At 43.7% G+C, this 21,320-nt stretch overlaps 1 protein-coding gene across 3 annotated transcripts in view; it reads left to right on the forward strand.

The window, feature by feature from the left end:
• The window catches only part of LOC140738530 (histidine ammonia-lyase), an 80,807-nt gene that overhangs the window by 12,048 nt on the left and 47,439 nt on the right, over window positions 1-21,320 (forward strand). For all 3 annotated transcript variants that reach the window (XM_073065919.1, XM_073065916.1, XM_073065917.1), the window contains exons 7-10: window positions 2,168-2,205; window positions 2,299-2,424; window positions 13,163-13,302; window positions 14,900-14,947. In XM_073065919.1, coding sequence (XP_072922020.1) covers window positions 2,334-2,424; window positions 13,163-13,302; window positions 14,900-14,947 — 279 coding nt within the window. In that variant the 5' untranslated portion in view covers window positions 2,168-2,205; window positions 2,299-2,333. The remainder of the gene's footprint in view (window positions 1-2,167; window positions 2,206-2,298; window positions 2,425-13,162; window positions 13,303-14,899; window positions 14,948-21,320) is intronic.

The raw sequence follows: 21,320 nt of genomic DNA on the forward strand, positions 1-21,320 counted from the left end.
GCATGGTACTGTCTATGTTTCAAGCCTACATAAGTATCGCTCCCAGCTCTTACTATGCTACATTGATGACTGCATTGGTGCTGCTTCCTGCACCCATGCTGAGCTTGTGAACTTCATCAACTTTGCCAGCAATTTCCACCCTGCCGTTAAGTTCACTTGGTTCATTTCTGTCACCTCCCTCCCCTTTCTCAATTTCCCTGTCTCCATCTCTGGAGACAGTCTATCTACTGATATCTTTTATAAACCCACTGACTCTCACAGCTATCTAGACTATACCTCTTCCCACCCTGTCACTTGTAAAAATGCCATCCCCTTCTCTCAGTTCCTCCACCTCTGCCGCATCTGCTTTCAGGATGAGGCTTTTCATTCCAGAACTAATGAGATATCTTTCTCCTTCAAAGAAAGGGACTTTCCTTCCTCCACCACCAATGCTGCCCTCACCCACGTCTCTTCCATTTCATGCATGTCTGCCCTCACCCCACCAGGGATAGGTTTTCTCTTGTCCTCACCTACCACTCCACTAGCTTCCACATCCAGCACATAATTCTCCATAACCTCCAGCATCTCCAACAGGATCCCACCACCAAGTACATCTTCCCCTTCCTCTCCACTTTCCACTTTCCGCAGGGATCAATCCCTACGCAATTTCCTTGTCCATTTGTCCCTCCCTACTGATTTCCCTCCTGGTACTTGTCCTTGCAAGTGGAACAAGTGCTACACCTGCCCCTATACCTCCTCCTAGGGTCCCAAACTGTCCTTCCAGGTGAGGCGACACTTCACCTATGAGTCTCATGGGGTCATTTACTGTGTCCGGTGCTCCCGGTGTGGTTGTGGATTCCTTTATATTGGTGAGACCTGACATAGATTGGGAGACTTTGTCTCGCACTTATGCTGTGTCCGCCAGAAAAAGTGGATCTACTGGTGGCCATCCACTTTCTATTCCCATTCCAAGATGTCAGTCCACGGTCTTCTTTATTGCTGCAATGAGGCCACACTCAGGCTGGAAGAGCAACATCCATTATTCCGTCTGGGTAGCCTTCAACCTGATGGCATGAGCATCGGTTTCTTGAATTTCCAGTAATCCTTCACCATTCCCTCATTCTTGTCTCCTTCCTTGCCCATCACCTTCTTTTTCTTCCATGGTCTTCTACCCTCTCCTTTCAGATTCCCCCTTCTCCAGACCTTACCTCTTTCATCAATCAAGTTTTCAACTCTTTACTTCATCCCTCTCTCTCCTGGTTTCACCTATCACCTACCACTGTGTACTTCTCTCTCCCATCCCCCACCTTGTTCTAACTTCTCCCGTTTTACTTTTTTCCCAGTGCTGAAACGTCGACTGTTTCCGTAGATGCTTTTCCATAGATGCTGCCTGACCTGAGTTCCTCCAGCATTTAGTGTGTTGCTTAGATTACCAGTATCTGCAGATTTTCTTGTGTTTGTTTGTTTTTTACCCCTGTCAAGACCACTTGTATGTTTGATTAAGGTCACTCTTCATTTATCTAAACTCCAATGAATACTGACCTAAACTGTGGCTCTCCTGATTGGTCAATGTGTTCAATATGGAAATTTAAATATTACAGCTAAATTTTCAAAACGTTTTGCCATCACCTTATTCATTTTTGTGGCACTGATGGTCTCTTTTGCTTCAAATCAGTTCAATTGGCCTTGGTGATTTGCTGCTTGACATGTCCATCCTCCGAGGACTATTACACATCTGTTCTACTTGGGTTACTGTGGACACTGCGAAGGAGAACCTCTCCTCGCTGACCCTGAACAGATGAGGACAGCTGATAGCCAATAACAAAATAAGGTCCGTGTTATAAAATCCGCAATAAAGCTGAGACCCAATATATTGACTGTCTGTTCCCCAACAAGTGTTATCTGATCCACCAAGTTCCTCCAGCTGCTCTCCTCCAGATTCCAGCATCTGCAGTCTCCTGTGTCTCTCCCTGTTCCCATCCTGGCCCCTTCCAGGAACCCTCTGATCAATTGCACTACTTCCCTATCGCTGAAGTTCCCAGGGTGGACACAGGAAAGGAACCCAAACCTTTCTGCATTTTTAGATAACGTTAGATAATGTCTTCTTCCCCCTCCCCTTTTGTCAAAGTGTTTTAATAATTTTCATCAAGCTAAATTCTCTAACGTAATCTTTTCTCTCTTCATTCAGGGAACTCCAAGAGAATCTTGTTCGCTCCCACTCAGCCGGTATGGCCCTTTTATCTCAGTGTTGTGCAGCTGTTTTCAGTGTTCACCGCACTGTCGCTTCTCTTCACTTACCCACTGCTCTCTGTCTACCAGGTGTGGGCAAGCCCTTGTCACCGGAGAGGTGCCGCATGCTTCTGGCTCTCAGGATCAATGTCCTTGCCAAGGGTTACAGTGGAATCTCCTTGGAGACTCTTGATCAGGTGATCCAGGCCTTCAATGGTAAGATGTTTTTAGTCTATTAGGTAGAATTAGATAAACGTTAATGACTATATCCTCTGTGGCCATTTTATTTTTTATATCACTAATTTTTATTGCAACTCCAACAAATTACATTCAATACAATCAGTTGCTGATTACACTTTGACTGTTTAACCCAGCCACACCCCAACCCTCATCACCACTCCCTCTCCCCTCCACCAACCAGCTGAATAGTAGTGCATACACAGACAGGGCATTCCTATTTTAGCAGAAGATCTTTTAAGTTAGATATCAAATTTGTCCACATTAAGATTGTGTTTGGTTGTGCATCATTTACTCTTGCTGAGCATAATTCCAGGTAAGAACTGTCCAAAAAGCTCTGAAGCCAGTGAGTACTTGAAATATCATGAGGAGGTTTCCAATCTTCTTAGCTGCAGTCAGGCCTGCCAGCCAGATTTTGTGTGTTTTTTCTGTAAGGGAAGGTGGCAGTCATCATTTAGAAGATGTACAGCGGGGTCCATTGGTAATTGTACCCCCATTAGTTCTGTACTAACCATAGTACAGTACTGATAATCTTCCCCCACAAACCAAAAACCCCTGGACATTCCCATACAACATGTATAAAAGAGTCGACGGTTTCGTGGGGGGCAAAGTGAGCAATATGGGTCAGGAACCAGTCCTGTTTGATAGATAGATAGATAGATAGATAGATAGATACTTTATTCATCCCCATGGGGAAATTCAACTTTTTTTCCAATGTCCCATACACTTGTTGTAGCAAAGCTAATTACATACAATACTTAACTCAGTAAAAAAATATGATATGCATCTAAATCACTATCTCAAAAAGCATTAATAATAGCTTTTAAAAAGTTCTTAAGTCCTGGCGGTTGAATTGTAAAGCCTAATGGCATTGGGGAGTATTGACCTCTTCATCCTGTCTGAGGAGCATTGCATCGATAGTAACCTGTCGCTGAAACTGCTTCTCTGTCTCTGGATGGTGCTATGTAGAGGATGTTCAGAGTTTTCCATAATTGACCGTAGCCTACTCAGCGCCCTTCGCTCAGCTACCGATGTTAAACTCTCCAGTACTTTGCCCACGACAGAGCCCGCCTTCCTTACCAGCTTATTAAGGCGTGAGGCGTCCCTCTTCTTCTCATTCTAATTCCTCATTCCTGTCTAATTCTCAGTGTTAGATATGCTCTATGACAAAATTTCAAGTGTAAATACTGATGATTTGGGTTTTTCGAAGCACCGGCAGCATTATCCCAGATCACATCCCAGTCTAAGTCTTGTCCCAATTCAGATATGTCCCTATCCCAGGCTTTCATTCCTGATGTGCCCCATCCAACTTTTTGAATTGTAGAGCTGACCACTTTATATTGGGTCATTTACAGTTCCAAACAGAGCATCGTAGTAAGGAGTCCAGTTTTTGCCAATATCCTGCTGGAGGCACAAGGGGGCTAATGAGATGATAAAATTAATGTGGAGCAAGATGTTCATTTTAATGACCGATATACGGGCTGGGACTAATGCTGGCAGGTGTCTCCATCTGTTGATATCTTCTTCTAATTTTTTCAAAATTAAAGAGTAATTTGTTTTAGCCACAGATGATAGGGAAGTATTAACTTTAATACCCAAGTAGAGGACCTCATTTGTGACATTAATCTGGGGAGGGAGAGACACCTTAATCAGCATCAGTGCTGGTTAACTTTGTATCCTGAAAGAAATCCAAATTGCTGCAGTGTTTTTAAAACCTAGGGGAGAGTTTGTCATCCGTGTAAAGTGATATCAAATGTGATGTTGTACCTATTGTAATAGGGGAGGTCAGAGGAGAGTTTCTAATTAAATGTGCAAACGGTTCAATAGATATAGTAAAAATTAAAGGAGACAGAGGGTCCCTGTCCTATGTCAAATAGCTCTGAGAAATCTCCTCCCACACATACCCGGGCTGAAGGATTAGCATACAGTATTTGAATCATATTGATAAATTTATCGCTGAACGTAAATTCTTTTAGAACTCTCTAAAGATATGGCCATTCTAGGCCATCGAACACTTTTTCAGCATCTAGAAATAGCAGGCCACAGGCAGGCGAGATTTTATGTGTAAGAGCTGGCGAATATTATCAGATGCGAGACGTCCCCTGATAAAGCCCGTTTGATTTGGGCTAAATATTTTTCCAACTACTGTCTCAAGTCTACTGGCTAAGACTTTGGAAAATATCTTGAGGTCGGCATTTATCAAGGAAATTGGACGGTGATTGGCACACTCCAAGGGGTCCTTACCGGGCTTAGGTATAACTGTGATCAGGGCTGTGTTAGGATCTCTATGGAAAGCACCATTTCCAATAGCATAATTTAATGTTTCTAACCATATTGGTCCAAGAATATCCCAAAGTGCTAGGTAAAGTTCCACAGGTATGCCGTCTTTACCTGGCGTATGGCCCTTATTTGTAGCTTTGACTGCTTTGAGTAGCTCATCCAGTGTAATAAAAGAGTCTAGAGTTTTGGTGTCCTCTAATGACAACGTCTAATCCACTAAATAAATCGGTGAAGTCATTCTCAGAAGGAACTGAGCCACTTGTATACAGTTCTTTAAAGTAATTCTTGAATGTCTCATTTATTTCCTCTGTTGAAGATGCAACTCCACATTTAGCACATCTGATCACTGGTATAGACCTTTTAGCTTCCTGTTGTTTGAGCGTTAGTGCGAAAAGATGGCCCGGTCAGCTGCCTTCTGCATAATACTTAACGTTTGGTTATACGGATCATATATTCTGCCCTGTTTCTTAACAAATCATTTAATTCTGCTTGTTTTGTTTTGAGCTCATTTTCTTTTGTTATGGTGTATCTCCTTTTGAGATCATTCTCCAAAACCTTACGTTGTCTAGGATGGAAATCTTTTGAAGCCAGCTTTTATGTAGGTGGGAGCTGAACTATATGGCGTTATTTCGTAAGAAACACTTGATGGAGGCCCAAACTACTGTCACATCCGAGGCACTATTTTTATTTAAATTTATAAATCCTGTCAGTTTTGTTCTCAGTTGTGTTAGAAATTCATCATTTTTTATAAGGGTGGAGTTAAACCTCCACTTAGTAGCCTTATTTTTGTTTTTGTCATAATTGAAAGTAGAATATCTGGATTGTGATCAGATAGATGTCTGGGCAAAAATTCTATTGAGTGTACCAAAGGCAGCAAACTGGAGGATATAAGAATGTAATCTATCCGAGAGAAAGTTTTATGTCTTGTGGAGAAGAAGGTATCGTCTTTTGCAGATGGATTATGCACCCTCCACACATCAGTTAAATTTAAAACCATTAGAAAGAGGTTAAGTGCTTTGGAAGCAGATGCTTGAGAGCTTGATATAGTTGAGGAAGATTTACTGAGGTTATTGTTTACCAAAGCATTCATGTCTGAATCAACATATAGTTGGTAGTCACTTAACTTAAGTAATTGCAAGGTAATTGAGGGAAAAAATTCAGCCTTGAATATAGTTGGGGCATACAGGCAAATGAAAGCAACTTTTTTACCCTGAATGGATGTATAGCAAAAAGCTAGACGTCCTTCATTGTCGGCACCAAACCTTTCAATTGATACATTAATACTACGTCTCATTAATATCATAACTCCTTTCATATGAGTACCATCAGCTGATGCAACAACAGGTTTATAAAAGCAGTTTTGAGCCCTGGGAATGTCATTATGTTTAAGATTTGTTTCCTGTAACAGCGCGATATCTATTTTCTTTCTGCGTAAGAAATCCAAAACCTTTGAATGCTTGTAGGGAGAGTTTAATCCTCTAACATTAAATGCTAAGATTTTCTAATTTATCTGCGTTGCTCATCTTCCCCGGATCTGTTGTTGTAAGTTGGTGGTGGAGCCCCGAGTTACCCCCCTTCCCATCACCCCTCCTTCAACCCTTTACTTTCAAACACTGAACATTAACTGCCCCCCTCTAGCACCAACAAATTAGAAAGGCAAAGCGGTTCTCATTGACAATCGTATCAGAGAGACAAGAAAAAAAACCTGGTCAAACCCATTAACCAATGTAATTAAAACCATTCCCGTCTCGAATATAGTATAATCAAGACCCCAACAGCTCTCTTGCGGAAGACTGTTGCTTTAATAGACAGTCGCTTAGCGATGAGGCCAGTGGTGTCTTATCTCGCGCCCAGGAATGTAAACAAGTCTACTGGAGACATAACCTGAAATGAACATGTACAACTAAAGTATTCAGACAAAACTGCTGTTTTTCAGCTTCATTCTTGATGAAATATGACATTTGGGTGTGTTGAAAGTAAAAGATAAAAAGTATATTCTAGGCGGACTTGCATCACCTTACCATGTTATCCTTGTACTAACAAGTTAACTGAGTCATTGTCTTAAAACTCTGACCTGCAATACTCTGAAACAAACCGGCCCCTTAATTAACTAAATATAAAAGTGCGTGGAATGACTTTCCAATAAAAGAATAACCAGGAAACTTCACACCTAAGACGTTAACTTGCCCGTGCCTGTTAGATTGCGCATACAGGCTGGTCCAAGCTCTTAATGCAGTTCCATATCCTCCTGAGGGGCGTGTGGACTTTGCCCAGGGTCTTCTTCCATATCTCCCAGCACCGATGATTTCAGGGCTTCTTTTGCTTCCTCTGCCTAGTTAAATGACATCTTCATGCCCTTGATATTCACTCTGAAATTCACTGGGTATATGAGGAATGAGTCGAAACTTAGCACGGATCTCCTTGTATCCTTGCCATTCCTGTGTTGTACTGGGGCTGTAGTCGGCGAAGAACTGTAGCTGGGTGCCATCAGGGAGAGTAGGTTTGGCATTCCTCGCACCCTCCAGGATAGCCTGCCGGCTGGTGTACCGTAGAAGCCTAAAGACCATGGTCTGCGGTCTTGAGGTGTTGTTGGAGAAGATCCTGTGTGCTCTATCGATCTCCAGTGGAGTGCTGTGGGAGTTTTTGAGAGCTGGAATCCAATTAGGCAGCATCTCCTGGAGGTAGCTTCTCGATCGTCACCCTCAGCGCCTGTCGGTAAGTTGATCAGTCGCGAATTGTTTTTCCTGGATATGTTCTCCAAGTCGTTTAACTTTTTCCATATCTTAGTCACCTCTGCGAGACAGGAGCTAGTATCTTTCTCATTCTTGCGTAAGCTAACCTAAATGTTGTCTATTTTATTGAAGACTGCTAATTCTTTTAGCATGAATGTCCGCTTGATCCTTTAACGACCGGAGAATGTTGCCATTCTCTGCCATATGCTTCTGTATGGGCTCGAGAGCCTTTTCCAGCGACTCCTTTAGCATGTGGGCTACCGTTTTTTTTGCAGCGATTCCATCTCAGTTGCCATTGTTTGCTTAATTACCATAGCTATTTCCTCGGATGAATTGCTAGCTTGGTGTTGTCTGCTGGTATCTTGTTTCTTGGTTGAACTTAGATCTTTTTTTGAGGTCATGTCTTTAGTTACATCTTTCTCCAACTCAAACTTGAATTAAGACCGTCTATGAGCCCTGAAGAACATGAAAAAGGAGGGTTATATGTCAGCGTTCAGTGCCGTGCTGCCATCTTGCTTTGTGCCTCACCAGAATTGTGGCCATTTTATTAGGTATAGGAGGGGAGCCCCTTGTCATCTTCCACTGCTGTAACCCATCCACTTCAAGCTTTGCTGTGCTTTGCACTCAGAGATGCATTTCTACACACCACTGTTGTTATTTGAGTTACTGTCACCTCCTTGTTAGCTTGAGCCAGTCTGGCCATTTTCCTCTGACCTCTCTCATTAACAGGGCATCTTCCCCCACAGAACTACTGCTGATTGGATGCTTTTTGTTTCACACACCATTCTCTGTAAACCCCAGAGCTTGTTGTGCATGAAAACTCCAAAAATCAGCATTTGCTGAGATACTCAAACCACCCCATCTGGCACCAGCAATCGAAGCCACATTTCTTCCCCATTCTGATGTGTGTTCTGAGCAACAGCTGAACCTCTTGACTGTGTCCTCATGCTTTTACACATTGAGGTACTACCTCACGATTGGGTGATGAGAATTAACAAGCAGGTGTATAGGTGTACCTAATAAAGTGGCCACTGAGTACTGTATACCCTTTTATTACTTTGGGTTGATGCTGTTTTTAAGGATTACCAACCTGCTTTGTTGATGAATGAAATGTGTTGGAACGTCAACTGCCAATAGTGTTGGGATATGCCAGGGTGTTGCTGTTAAGGGTCGATCTCTTGTTGGAGTTGTACAGCATGAAAATAGACTGAGCCTGTGCTGACCGTTGAACCCCCATTCATACTAATCCCATTTTATTCTCCACATATTCCAACCAATTCCCCAGATCCCGCCACTCACAACACAAATCACTAGTCACACACACAACAATGCTGGCGGGTGGCGTAGTGGCATCAGCGCTGGACTTTGGGGCAAGAGGTCAAGAATTTGAATCCGGCCGGCTCCCTTGCACGCTCTCCATCCGTGCCTGGGTCGAGTGTCGAGCTAGCAACTCGACCTCGTAAAGAAAAACCTGGAGAGGGACGGGCTCTCAGATGCCAGGATTCAGGTTTGACACGCTGTACAACGAGCAATCACCAAAAAAAGATCGGTGCAAAAAACTTGTCATGACGGCGCCCCGACGACTCCACCAGGAGTTAAGGGTGCACACTCACACACTCAGTACAGTGTAGGGACGGGCCATGATACCAAATTAAACTGAATAAATCTCTTCTGCCTGCGTATCCCTGTGGAGGTGGGAGGGAATCGGGCAATGGTCACAGTGAGAACTTGTAGGCTCCAGGGCAGAACTGTCCCTGGGTCTCTGGAGCTGAGGCAGTACTCCGCCTGCTGTGCCACTCGTTGGGTGATGCCTGGTGATGGAGTATGTTGTTGAGAGTTCGGGCAGAGTGTTGGAGCACTTTGTGAAGCATCAGTCCCTATTCAAATGCGCCAGCACCGTGTGGATTATTAACCTCAGTCACTGTACAATGATACCTTGCTTCAGAGCACCTCAGTCTTCGGTGGGTTGATGCAGTTGCTGGTGCTTTAACTCATAATTACTAAGAGTTAGTATGAGCCTTGGGCACTGATGGGTGTTAATGTTGGGGGAGTAGGAATTCCATCTCCGAACATTAACAACTATCAGTGCCCTAGACTCTCGGAGTGGCCCTGTGGTAGTGGGACGGCAGTGTAGTGGTTACAGCACAGTGGGAATTGAACCCAGGATCAATTTCCACTGCTGTCTGTAAGGAGTTTGTAGTCTCCCTGTGACTACAAGGGTTTCCTCCTGGGTGTTCCAGTTTCCTCCCACATTCCAAGGATGTATGGTTAGCAGGCTAGCTGGGTGTAATGGCTCAGTGAGCTTGTTGGGCTGGAAGGGCCTGTCACCCTGCTGTATTGCTAAATAAAATAAGAACATAAGAAATAGGAGCAGGAGTCGGCCATCTGGTCGGTTGAACCTGCTCCGCCATTCAATAAGATCATGGCTGATCTGGTCATGGACTCACCTCCACCTATCTGCCTTTTCCCCATAACCCTTAATTCCCCTACTTTGCAAAAACCTATCCAACCTTGTCTTAAATTTATTAACTGAAGTTGCCTCCACTGCTTCCCTGGGCAGAGAATTCCACAGATTCACTACTCTTTGGAAAAAGCAGTTCCTCCTCATCTCCGTCCTAAATTTTCTCCACTGAACCTTTAGGCTATGTCCCCTAGTTCTAGTGTTACCTACCAGTGGAAACAACTTTCCTACCTCTCTTATCTATGCCTTTCATAATTTTATATGTTTCTATAAGATCTCCTCTCATTCTTCTAAATCCCAGTGAGTACAGTCCCAGGCAACTCAATCTCTCCTCATAGTCTAACCCCCTCATCTTTGGAATCAACCTGGTGAACCTCCTCTGCACTGCCTTCAAAGCCACCCCAGTCCAAACCACAAGGAGTATCTTAGAATTTCCACTGGCTGCAAACTTCACAACACGCAAGACCTGCTTACCTGCTGTGCTTTTATTTTAGAAAGAACCACTTAAAATGTAATCAAATTAATTTTTTTTAAGAAATAGAAATACTTAGCAAGCATCTGCCTGAATGGCAGCAATGTCATACTCTTCTGCTGAAGGCCAGTGATGAGGAAATACCACGGACCCACCCACCAAAAACCCAAACATGCCTGAATGGCAGCAATGTCATACTCTCCTGCTGAAGGCCAGTGATGAGGAAATACCACGGACCCACCCACCAAAAACCCAAACATGCCTTGAATGGCAGACCCTTTATTTCTGGATTTAGAAGACCTGGTTTTAAACTCCCCAGCTAGGGGAGACGTTCTCCTTGTGTCCACGCTGCCAAGCACTTTAAGGCTTTTGTGTGTTTTGATGGGGCCACCCTGTATTCTTTGATGTTCTAATGTGGAAGCCAAACCTTGGAGCCAGGAGCCAGGAGCCAGTCAAGTGAATCATCACCACACTCCCTCTGCAGCATTTATATCCTTTTATGTGAAAAGCTTTTTAAAATGATCTGTGTTTGTTGGGATGAGAAGATTAGTTAGTTTCAATATAATCACTGCTCATTCATTCTGAAGATTAAGAGGATGCGATCATTGAAAGCATTGTATGACAGCAGTCCATTACCTGCACTAGGTGTCTGCACTAATCTTGTTCATTTAGAGCCAACCAAAAGAACACCATAGTGTACACTGGATGAATTCTTCCATTGATAACTATTAGGAATTAATATACTGTTTATAGTACTGTAGTAGTATTGGTACTGCTCTATTTTGTTCTGTATTTCATTTAAATACATAATTTGTTACTCAGATAAATGGTATTTTCTTTTATTCATATCTTTTTAATTATTTCCATGAAACTTTGACTAATTGGGGCAGCTAATTAATTGGGCTTGAAAGTGGCCAGGTGAACTGGATTCCACTGTTTCTGGTCTCCTCCAAATCACTGATCCAGATTTTGACCTGATATTTGCAATACTCCTAGTTACAGCTTATGGATTAATGTGGTGGGTTAGGACAAAGCACTTCATTTCTAATTGAGCCACACAATTTCCCATCACTGAAAGTAAGATTGCCTTTTGAGTGTTTGAGCATTACTGGCAGAGGCTGATGTGTTAGGGACATTAAAGAGACAGGAGCATGGATGTAAGACAAACAGTGTCGTGGGCTGTGAGTGAGGGACGGGTTAGGTTGGTTGCGGAATAAGTTTATATAGGTTAGCATACCGTGGGCTGAAGGGCCTGTACTACGCTGTACTATTCTACTAGGCATTTCCTGTAGGCATGCTTTACTGCTGTGTTAAAGGCCTTTAGTTTAGAGATCATGCAGGATAATTTGATCGACTGTTATGTCAAGTTAACATTGAACATTGAACTACCGACACTGAATTAATTGAAGCTTTAACCAGTTTTATTGTGGATTGTTATATTTTTGGGTGCTAATTCTGAGTGAGAGTTAAGAGCATCAGCTTCCATAACAGCATAAGGTATCCTCACTAACATTTCTGTTAGTTACTTATGCATGTTCTGCTAATTTCACTGAGTTGTTGCAGCATACCAGAGGATTCCCCAAGCATTGAGTCTGCATCTGAAAATTACCTTGAAGGGTTATACAGATAATAGCATCCCCTTCACCCTGGAGACCACACACCACCCAATTGCATAGAGCATTCCAGCATAGTACAGTCCCTTCGTCTCATGATGTTGTGCTGACATTTTAACCTACTCTAAATTCAATCTAACCTTTCCTTCCTACATAAACCCCCACTTTTCAATCAATGGAGAGAGTAAATTCCCGTTTTAGGTGGAAAACTCACATCTGTTCCACTGCAGCTGAAAGATGAGAGCAGGTGAAGGACCTTCGGCCTGAACCATTGACTGCTTATTCCCCTGTAGGTGCTGCCTGACCTGCTGAGTGTTTCCAGCATCTTTGGTTTTCATTTCAGATTTCCAGCATCTGCTGTATTTTGATTTAGACAGACATTAGCCAGTAACAGATTAAATCCACAACACTCTCCAGTCCTGAGAATTGCAGCAGGTTAGAAATGCATTTCAAAAGAACAACAGATACTTTTCTACCATCAGTGGATAATAAACAAGTGATTTTTCTGTTGTCATGTGCCTATCTAAGAGTTTGTTAACTGTCCCTAGTGCATCTCCCTCAACCACCACCCCTGGTAGAATGGTCTACACACCCACCACTCTGCGTAAAATCCTACCTCTGACATACTTCCTGTACTTTCCACCAATCACCTTCAAATTATACCCCTTTGTGTTAGCCATTTCTACCCTGGGGAAAAGTCTCTGGCTATCCACTTGATTTATACCTCAAATCCTACATTCATCTCATTTTATCCCATGTTCCAGTCAACTCTCTCCAGCTCCTACTGCTGCCTCCACTCTAGTGGTCAGTCAAGCAAGAGTATGGAAATCTGGAACTGAAACCGGAGCTCACATGGCCACAAGGTGAACGTGTTAATCCCACACAGCAGCCGAGGTCAGGATCGAACCTGTGTGTCTGGCTCTGTTTAGTCATGCCGCCGTGCTGCTGTTTCACTTTAGAACAGGGGCTCCCAATTATTTTTATGCCATGGACCCCTACATTAACCGAGGGGTCTGTGGACCCCAGGTTGCAAACCACTGCTTTAGAATTATTTACTTTGGCATGTTTTCTAAAAAAAAAATGTGTTGAAATATTTAAACCTTTAAAAGTAATGTGTGTCCAGTGCTATTGGTAATCAGAGATGTTCTGCCTTCTGCAGCTTCCTGCCTCTCCTACGTCCCAGAGAAGGGAACCGTTGGGGCCAGTGGGGACCTTGCTCCCCTTGCCCACCTTGCCCTTGGACTGATGGGTGAAGGGAAAATGTGGTCGCCAAAAAGTGGCTGGGCTGACGCTAAATACGTGAGTCCTTCAGTTTTATTTGTATTTCTAAGTTGCAAAGTCATTTTGAGAAAGTCATGAATACAGTGCTGAGTCAGGAAGCCAGGCTACAATGTATTTTAAATTGGCTGACTCAGAGTGGTCTTTACTGTCTGGCTTTTCTGCCTCTGCATCTGGTCTGGTCCCAATGACATCTCCAGTCTGACCAGGATGCCCGATTGCTGATTCTGTGGTGAAAGCTTTGTCTCCTACCACCTGCTCTTCTAAGATGTCCTCGATCCCACTGCACATCCCATTTTGGTCTATTTCCTGGGCCCTGACCAATCAAGAATCTATCAACCTCTGCCTTAAATATACATAAAGACTTGGCGTCCACAGCTGCCTGTGACAAAGAATTCCACAGATTCACCACTCTCTGGCTAAAGAAATTCCTCCTTATCTCCGTTCTAAAAGGACGTTCCTCTATTCTGAGGCTGTGTCCTCTGGTCTTAGGCTCTCCCACCATAGGAAACATCCTCTCCACATCCACTCTATCAAGGCCTTTCATCATTTGATGGGTTTCAATGAGATCACCCCTCACTCTTCTGAATTCTAGTGAATACAGGCCGACCCATCAAATGCTCTTCATATGATAAGCCATTTAATCCTGGAACCATTTTTGTGAACCTCCTTTGAACTTTCTCCAGTTTCAGCACATCCTTTCTAATACAAAGGGCCCAAAACTACTCACAATACTCCAAGTGAGGCCTCAACATTACATCCTTGCTTTTATATTCTGGTCCTCTCAAAATGAATGCTTACATTGCATTTGCCTTCCTCACCACAGACTCGAGCTGCAAATTAACCTTTAGGTTAACCTCCTCTTCTCAGTTATAGAGGGATTTCCCTTTATTCGGAGGCTGTGAACTCAGATCCTAGATTCTCCTACTCATGAAAACATCCTCTCAGTGTCCACTCTGCCTCGGCCAAAGTAGGTTTTGTTGAGATTCCCTTTACCTTTCTGGACTCCAGCGAGTACAGGCCCAGGGACATCAAACACTCCTCATAAGTTAAGCTTTTCATTCCCAGGGTCACTCTTGTGGATCTTCACTGGGTGCTCTCCAGATCTTTCAGTTGTTCTATTGAAATGCAGAGGGATACATTTCCATCCTGCTGCAATTCTCAGGGCTGGTGAGTGTTGTGGATTTAATCTGTTACTGGATGATGTCTGTCTAAATCAAAATACAGATGCTGGAAATCTGAAATAAAAACCAAAGATGCTGGAAGCACTCAGCAGGTCAGGCAGCACCTGTGGAGGAATAAACAATCAAAATGTTCAGGCCGAAGGTCCTTCATCTGCAGTGGAACAGATGTGAGGTTTTGACCTAAAACGGGAACTGTTTCGCTCTCCACTGATAGCAGAATGGAGGACTATGTAGGAGGGAAAGGTTGGATTGATTTTCGAGTAGGTTAACAGTTCAGAACAGCATTCCGAGCTGAGTATACTGTATTGCTGACTGACCTGAGTGGTTCCAGTGTTCTGTTTTCAGTTAAGAGCAGATATCTTGCAGTAACTTTGCAGTCATAAATGTTGGTTTTGTTTGGAGATAAATACAATAAGGAATGATCTTTTGTCTAGGTCTTGCAGGCACATGGACTGAAACCTGTTTCGCTGAAACCAAAGGAGGTAATTGCAGATTTTGTGCTTTCTTTTTGCTCACGAACTACAATTTGCATCATTTACATTAACACCCTCTTTCAATGTTTATATATCTTCATGTGTACCATCAGCTCGATTGTTTAGCTGTTGCTTGGTCAGTCAAAAGTTTAGCATTTTGTGTAGAACTAATCTGAGCAAAGTGCTTTTGTGGGCAGTGATGTACTGGAAAGGTGGAGTGAGGAGAGACTGAGGTGCAAAACACAGCATCCAGTTTATGTCTAGCAGACTCCAAGAGTTGATCAGGACTGCAGAAAGAGCAGTGTTAATCTTCAACTGGTAACGTGAGGATCAGTGTAAGATCATATCTAGTTGATGGCAGCTCAGGAGGGTTCTCTCTCCTGTAACGCCATCCTGCATTTGGTGCTCAGAACTGCTGTGTGCTTTTAAACATTTAACCTTCTAATCCAGTCACAAATGTGTTGGCCTGAGCCAGACATAACCGGCTTTGGTTCTCACTGGTTTACAACCAGTAACTGTGGTTGTGGAGCCCAATACTCTGGGGCTGACCTGAGCTGTAAGGAAATTTGTAGTGTGCTGACACTGTGAGGTGCATGTATCATTGCTTGGCACTCTTCACATCAGTCTGACACAGTCCATTTGAAGGAATACCCACACCTGATGGGTTATGCCTGGAGTATATCTTGATGAGTCAATCACACGATACACATGCTGCAAACTTTACGAAGTTTCTTAGCATTTATTAACAGAGAGAACTTTACACTGAATATTATGAACAGGGGTTAAATTTACCCAATTCACATAGAGAAGTTTAAGTCAGCAAGTACCAAAAGTGGGCCATGTCTGTTAGTGAGGGTAGTGCTGCAGAACCTCATTGTCTTTGCATGGTTACAAACTCACTCAGGGAGGATCAAGCATGCTGCAACGCCTGCCCCTCATCGCTTCCCTTCTCATCGTCCACGGGCACGAGGAATCCCTTCGGGTGAAGTGTGTTTCCTTTGCTGTTCTCCAGTCTATGTGTTGCATTTAGTGATCACGGTGCAGTCTTCTGTGCATTCCAGGATACTGCCATTCATTCTGCAGGGATAACTGAGCTTCTCCACCCATTCCCATTGTTGGTCTCCAATATAATTAATGATGTAAACCTGAGTATCAACACCAGGCATGTTGGTGTAACCCTTGGATTTGGTATTTTGTGGTCATACCGTATGGAAACAGGCCCTTCAGCCCAACTTATCCATTCTAACCACACCAAGCTAGTCCAATTTGCCCGTATTTGGCCCATAACCCTCTAAATGGTTCGTATCTCTGTACTTATTTAAAAGTCTTTAATACATTGTTATTGTTTAGCTTCATTCACTTCCTATGGCAGTTCGTTCCATGTACACTGCACCCTCTGTGTGACAAAGTTGTCCCTCAGATCCCCTTTAAATCTTTAACCTCTTACCTTTGACCTATGTCCTCTAGTTTTTAGTTCCCCTTTTCCAAGGAAAAGAGTATCTATGTTCACCCCTATCTGTGTCCCTCATGACTTTATATACCTTTATTACTCACCCCTTCACCTCCTATGCTCCAAGGAATAAAGTTCCAACCTGTCCAACTTCTGCTGACACCTCAGTTCCGAAGGTCATAGTAACATCCTCATAAATCTTCTTTCCAGGATAATGATATCGTTACTTGAACAGGGCAACCAAAACAGTGTGTTGTACTCCAAGTGTGTACAACTGCAACAAAACATCCCAACTGCTATACTTAATTCACTGACCTATGAAGTCAGCGGTATAAAACGCTTTCTCAATGCTGTCTACTTGTGACACAGTTTTCAACACATGATGTACCTGCAATCCTAAGTCCCTCTGTTCCACAACATTCCCCAGGCTCTGACCATGACCTGTATAAGTCCTATCTTGGTTTGACTTCCCAAGTACAACACCTTCTACTCTTCTGCATTGAAAGCCATTTACCATTCCTTGGCCCATGTACCAAACCAATGAAGACTCCCCTGTAATTTTTGCTAATCTCCACTGTCTATGATACCACCTGTTTTAGTGTGATCAGCAATCTTACTAACCATACCCAATACTTGTACGTCCAAATCATTTATGTAAAGGTCCCAGCACTATAACGCATCACTAAACACAGCCTCTAGTCTGAGAAACAATTTAGTTTAACAATTTCAGGTCAACCTCGCAGCCCACCCTTTGTGGCTGCAATTTTGCTTCAGTTTAATAGGACTTAAACCACTTGGTTCGTGAAATCTGCTCCACCATTCGATTATGAATGATTTATTTTCTTTCTCAGCCCCATTCTCCTGCCTTCCCCATAACCTTTAGCCTTACTATCAAGGACCTATCAAATTTACCCATTGGCTTGGCCTCCAGTCCTACCTGTGGCAATGAATTCTACAAATGCACCACCCTTGCCAAAGAAATTCCTCCTCATCTCTGTTCTAACTGCTGTGCCCTCTGCTCCAAAACTGTGTTTGGATTGTATCTTATTTTCTTTCATATGTTAGTTTGAAAATTAATCGTTATGTTAACCACCTTATCACACACCGTTCCCTCCCCCTCCCTGCCGCTTTCAGTCACCTTTCCATTGACCTGAAATGGCGACTCTGCTGCTCCCTGGAAGCTGCCTGACTTTCTGAGTGTATCTACTACTCTGGGGTGAGGTGTGAAGATGCCACTCATCAGGTCCTGGTCTTTGGTCAGTCTGTTTGACAGATTCCCCCAGCCACCTGGATCATGGGTAGTAGTCAGTGACCTCTCTCTCAGGTACCAGCCTCATGATCTCTCAGGGTTAAGTCCTTCTGTTCAATCTTCTCAAGGTGACTACTTTGTGAGGATAGGCTCAGCATCCATGGCCAGCATGAGAACTGTTCCAACCTTCTGAGGAATAGAGTAGAGCTGAATCTCCCAATCACAAATGGTTGCTGACTACCAGGGTATGCACTAGGGTGCAGCACGAAAGAAAGAGTGCACATAACAGACCAGCTTTATAATATCAACATTGTCAGACTGCAGTAAAAGCCAGAGGGAGACACAAGACAGTAACCTGCAGGCTGAACTCAATGGGTCAGGCACATCTAGGGAGGGAAATGGACAGTCGATGTTTTGAGTTGAGGCCCTTCATCTGGACTGAAAGATAGAGGAAGATGGCCAGTACAAGAAGTCTGGGCAGTCTCCAACTAGGTAGTTTGAACATCGAATTCTCAAATATTTGATAACCACTCCCCCTTTGCCCCCACATGGTCTGCATTGCATTTCTTCCCCCTTCCCCTCCCTCTTCACATGCCCCTCACCCACACACTCCACCCACTGGTTTCCCCCCGCCCCACCACCCTCTCTTAAATCCATGCTCCAACTTCTGATATCTTTCTGCCACCACCATCTGCCTGTCACCTGCCACCTCTTGCCCCACCCTCCCCTTCCCTCCACCTTTTTAAGACTGGTTACCTCACTGTTTTCAGTCCTAATGAAGGCTTGCAACCAGAAGCTTCAATTCCATTTGCCTCCACGGATGCAGCCTGACCTGCTGAGTTCTTCCAGCACTTTGTGTGTTGTTACAGTGAAGGCAGCTCATCACTCTCACCTTCTGGAAGTGCTGGGCAGTAAAAGGAGGCCTGTGATGATGCAATGCTTCTTGGCAGATGATGTCAGTAAAAGAGGCCATTCAGCCCGCAATGTCCATCTGACCATCTATGCTAATCTTGGTCTTGCCTTATATGCCATTTGAGATACTGCACTTTGTAACTGTTGAGAGAGTGCTTGCCTCCACCACCCCCTCAACTCTTGTATTCCAGGGTCTAGCATCCCTCTGACTGAAAGGGTCCTTCCTCAGCTCCTCTCTCAACCTTTTACTTTAGTTTTTTAGGTGCTTCTGATATGGGGAAAAAATTCCTACCATCTACCCTGTCTCTGCTCATAATTTATAGACAATAGACAGTAGGTGCAGGAGTAGGCCATTCGGTCCTTCTAGCCAGCACCGCCATTCACTGTGATCATGGCTGATCATACACAATCAGTGCCCTGTTCCTGCCCTCTCCCCATATCCCTTGACCCCGCTATCTATAAGAGCTCTATCTAACTCTCTCTTGAAAGCATCCAGAGACTTGGCCTCCACTGCCTTCTGGGGCAGAGCATTCCACATATCCACCACTCTCTGGGTGAAAAAGTTTTTCCGCATCTCTGTTCTAAATGGCCTACCCCTTATTCTTAAACTGTGGCCTCTAGTTCTGGACTCACCCATCAGTGGGAACATGTTTCCTGCCTCCAGCGTGTCCAATCCCTTAATAATCTTATATGTTTCAATCAGATCCCCTCTCATCCTTCTAAATTCCAGTGTATACAAGCCCAGTCGCTCCAATCTTTCAACATATGACAGTCCCGCCATTCCAGGAATCAACCTTGTGAACCTACGCTGCACTCCCTTAATAGCAAGCATGTCCTTCCTCAAATTTGGAGACCAAAACTGCACACAATACTCCAGGTGGGGTCTCACCAGGGCCCTGTACAGCTTTATAACAATTCCTCTTGTTATAAAGGCCGGCATGCCATTAGCTTTCTTCACTGCCTGCTGTACCTGCATGCTTGCTTTCATTGACTGATGTACAAGAACACCTAGATCTCGTTGTACTTTCCCTTTTCCTAACTTGACTCCATTTAGATAGTAATCTGCCTTCCTGTTCTTGCCACCAAAGTGGATAACCTCACATTTATCCACATTAAACTGCATCTGCCATACATTTGCCCACTCACCCAACCTGTCCAAGTCATCCTGCATTTTCATAACATCCTCCTGACATTTCACACTGCCACCCAGCTTTGTGTCATTGACAAATTTGCTAATGTTACTTTTAATCCCTTCATCTAAATCATTAATGTATATTGTAAACAGCTGCGGTCCCTTGCGGTACCCCACTGGTCACATCCTGCCATTCCGAAAGGGACCCGTTAATTGCTACTCTTTGTTTCCTGTCAGCCAGCCAATTTTCAATCCATGTCAGTACTCTGTCCCCAATACCATGTGCTCTAATTTTGCCCACTAATCTCCTATGTGGGACTCTATCAAAAGCTTTCTGGAAGTCCAGGTACACTACATCCACTGGCTCTCCCTTGTCCATTTTCATAGTTACATCCTCAAAAAACTCCAGAAGATTAGTCAAGCATGATTTTCCCTTCATAAATCCATACTGACTCGGACTGATCCTTCTACTGCTATACAAATGTGTCGTAGTTTCCTCTTTTATAATTGACTCCAGCATCTTTCCCTCCACTGATGTCAGGCTAACCGGTCTATAATTCCCTGTTTTCTCTCTCCCTCCTTTCTTGAAAAGTGGGACAACATTAGCCACCCTCCAATCAGCAGGAACTGTTCCTGAATCTATAGAACATTGGAAAATGATTACCAATGCATCCACGATTTCTAGAGCCACCTCTTTAAGTAGCCTGGGATGCAGACCATCAGGTCCCGGGGACTTATCAGCCTTCAGACTCAACAGTCTATCCAACACCGTTTCTCGCCTAATATAAATTTCCTTCAGTTCATCCTTTACCCTAGTTCCTTTGGCCACTATTACATCTGGGAAATTGTTTGTGTCTTCCCTAGTGAAGACAGGTCCAAAGTACCTGTTCAACTCATCTGCCATTTCCTTGTTCCCCATAATAAATTCACCCGTTTCTGACTTCAGTGGCCCAATTTTGGTCTTAACTATTTTTTTGCTATTCACATACCTAAAGAAGCTTTTACTATCCTCCTTTATATTCTTGGCTAGTTTATCTTCGTACCTCATTTTTTCTTGGCGTATTGCCTTTTTTGTTATCTTCTATTGCTCTTTAAAAGCTTCCCAGTCCTCCGGTTTCCTGCTCATCTTTGCTATGTTATACTTCTCTTTTATTTTTATACTGCCCTTTACTTCCCTTGTCAGCCACAGCCACCCCTTACTCCCCTTAGGATCTTTCTTCCTCTTTGGAATGACCCGATCCTGCACCTTCTGCATTATTCCCAGAAATACCTGCCATTGTTGTTCCACTGTCTTCCCTGCTAGGGTATTGTTCCATTGAACTTTGGCCAGCTCCTCCCTCATAGCTCCATAGTTCCCTTTGTTCAACTGTAATACTGACACATCCGATTTTCCCTTCTCCTTCTCAAATTGTAGGATAAAACATATCATATTATGGTCATTATCTCCTAATGGTTCCTTTACCTCGAGGTCCCTGATCAAATCCGGTTCATTGCACAACACTAAATCTAGAATTGCCTTCTCCCTGGTAGGCTCCAGTACAAGCTGTTCTAAGAATCCATCTCGGAGGCACTCCACAAACTCCCTTTCTTGGGGTCCAGTACCATTCTGATTCTCCCAGTCTACCTGCATGTTGAAATC

This window comes from Hemitrygon akajei, chromosome 14 (assembly GCF_048418815.1).
Source record: "Hemitrygon akajei chromosome 14, sHemAka1.3, whole genome shotgun sequence".
In the NCBI taxonomy this organism is placed as follows: domain Eukaryota; kingdom Metazoa; phylum Chordata; class Chondrichthyes; order Myliobatiformes; family Dasyatidae; genus Hemitrygon; species Hemitrygon akajei.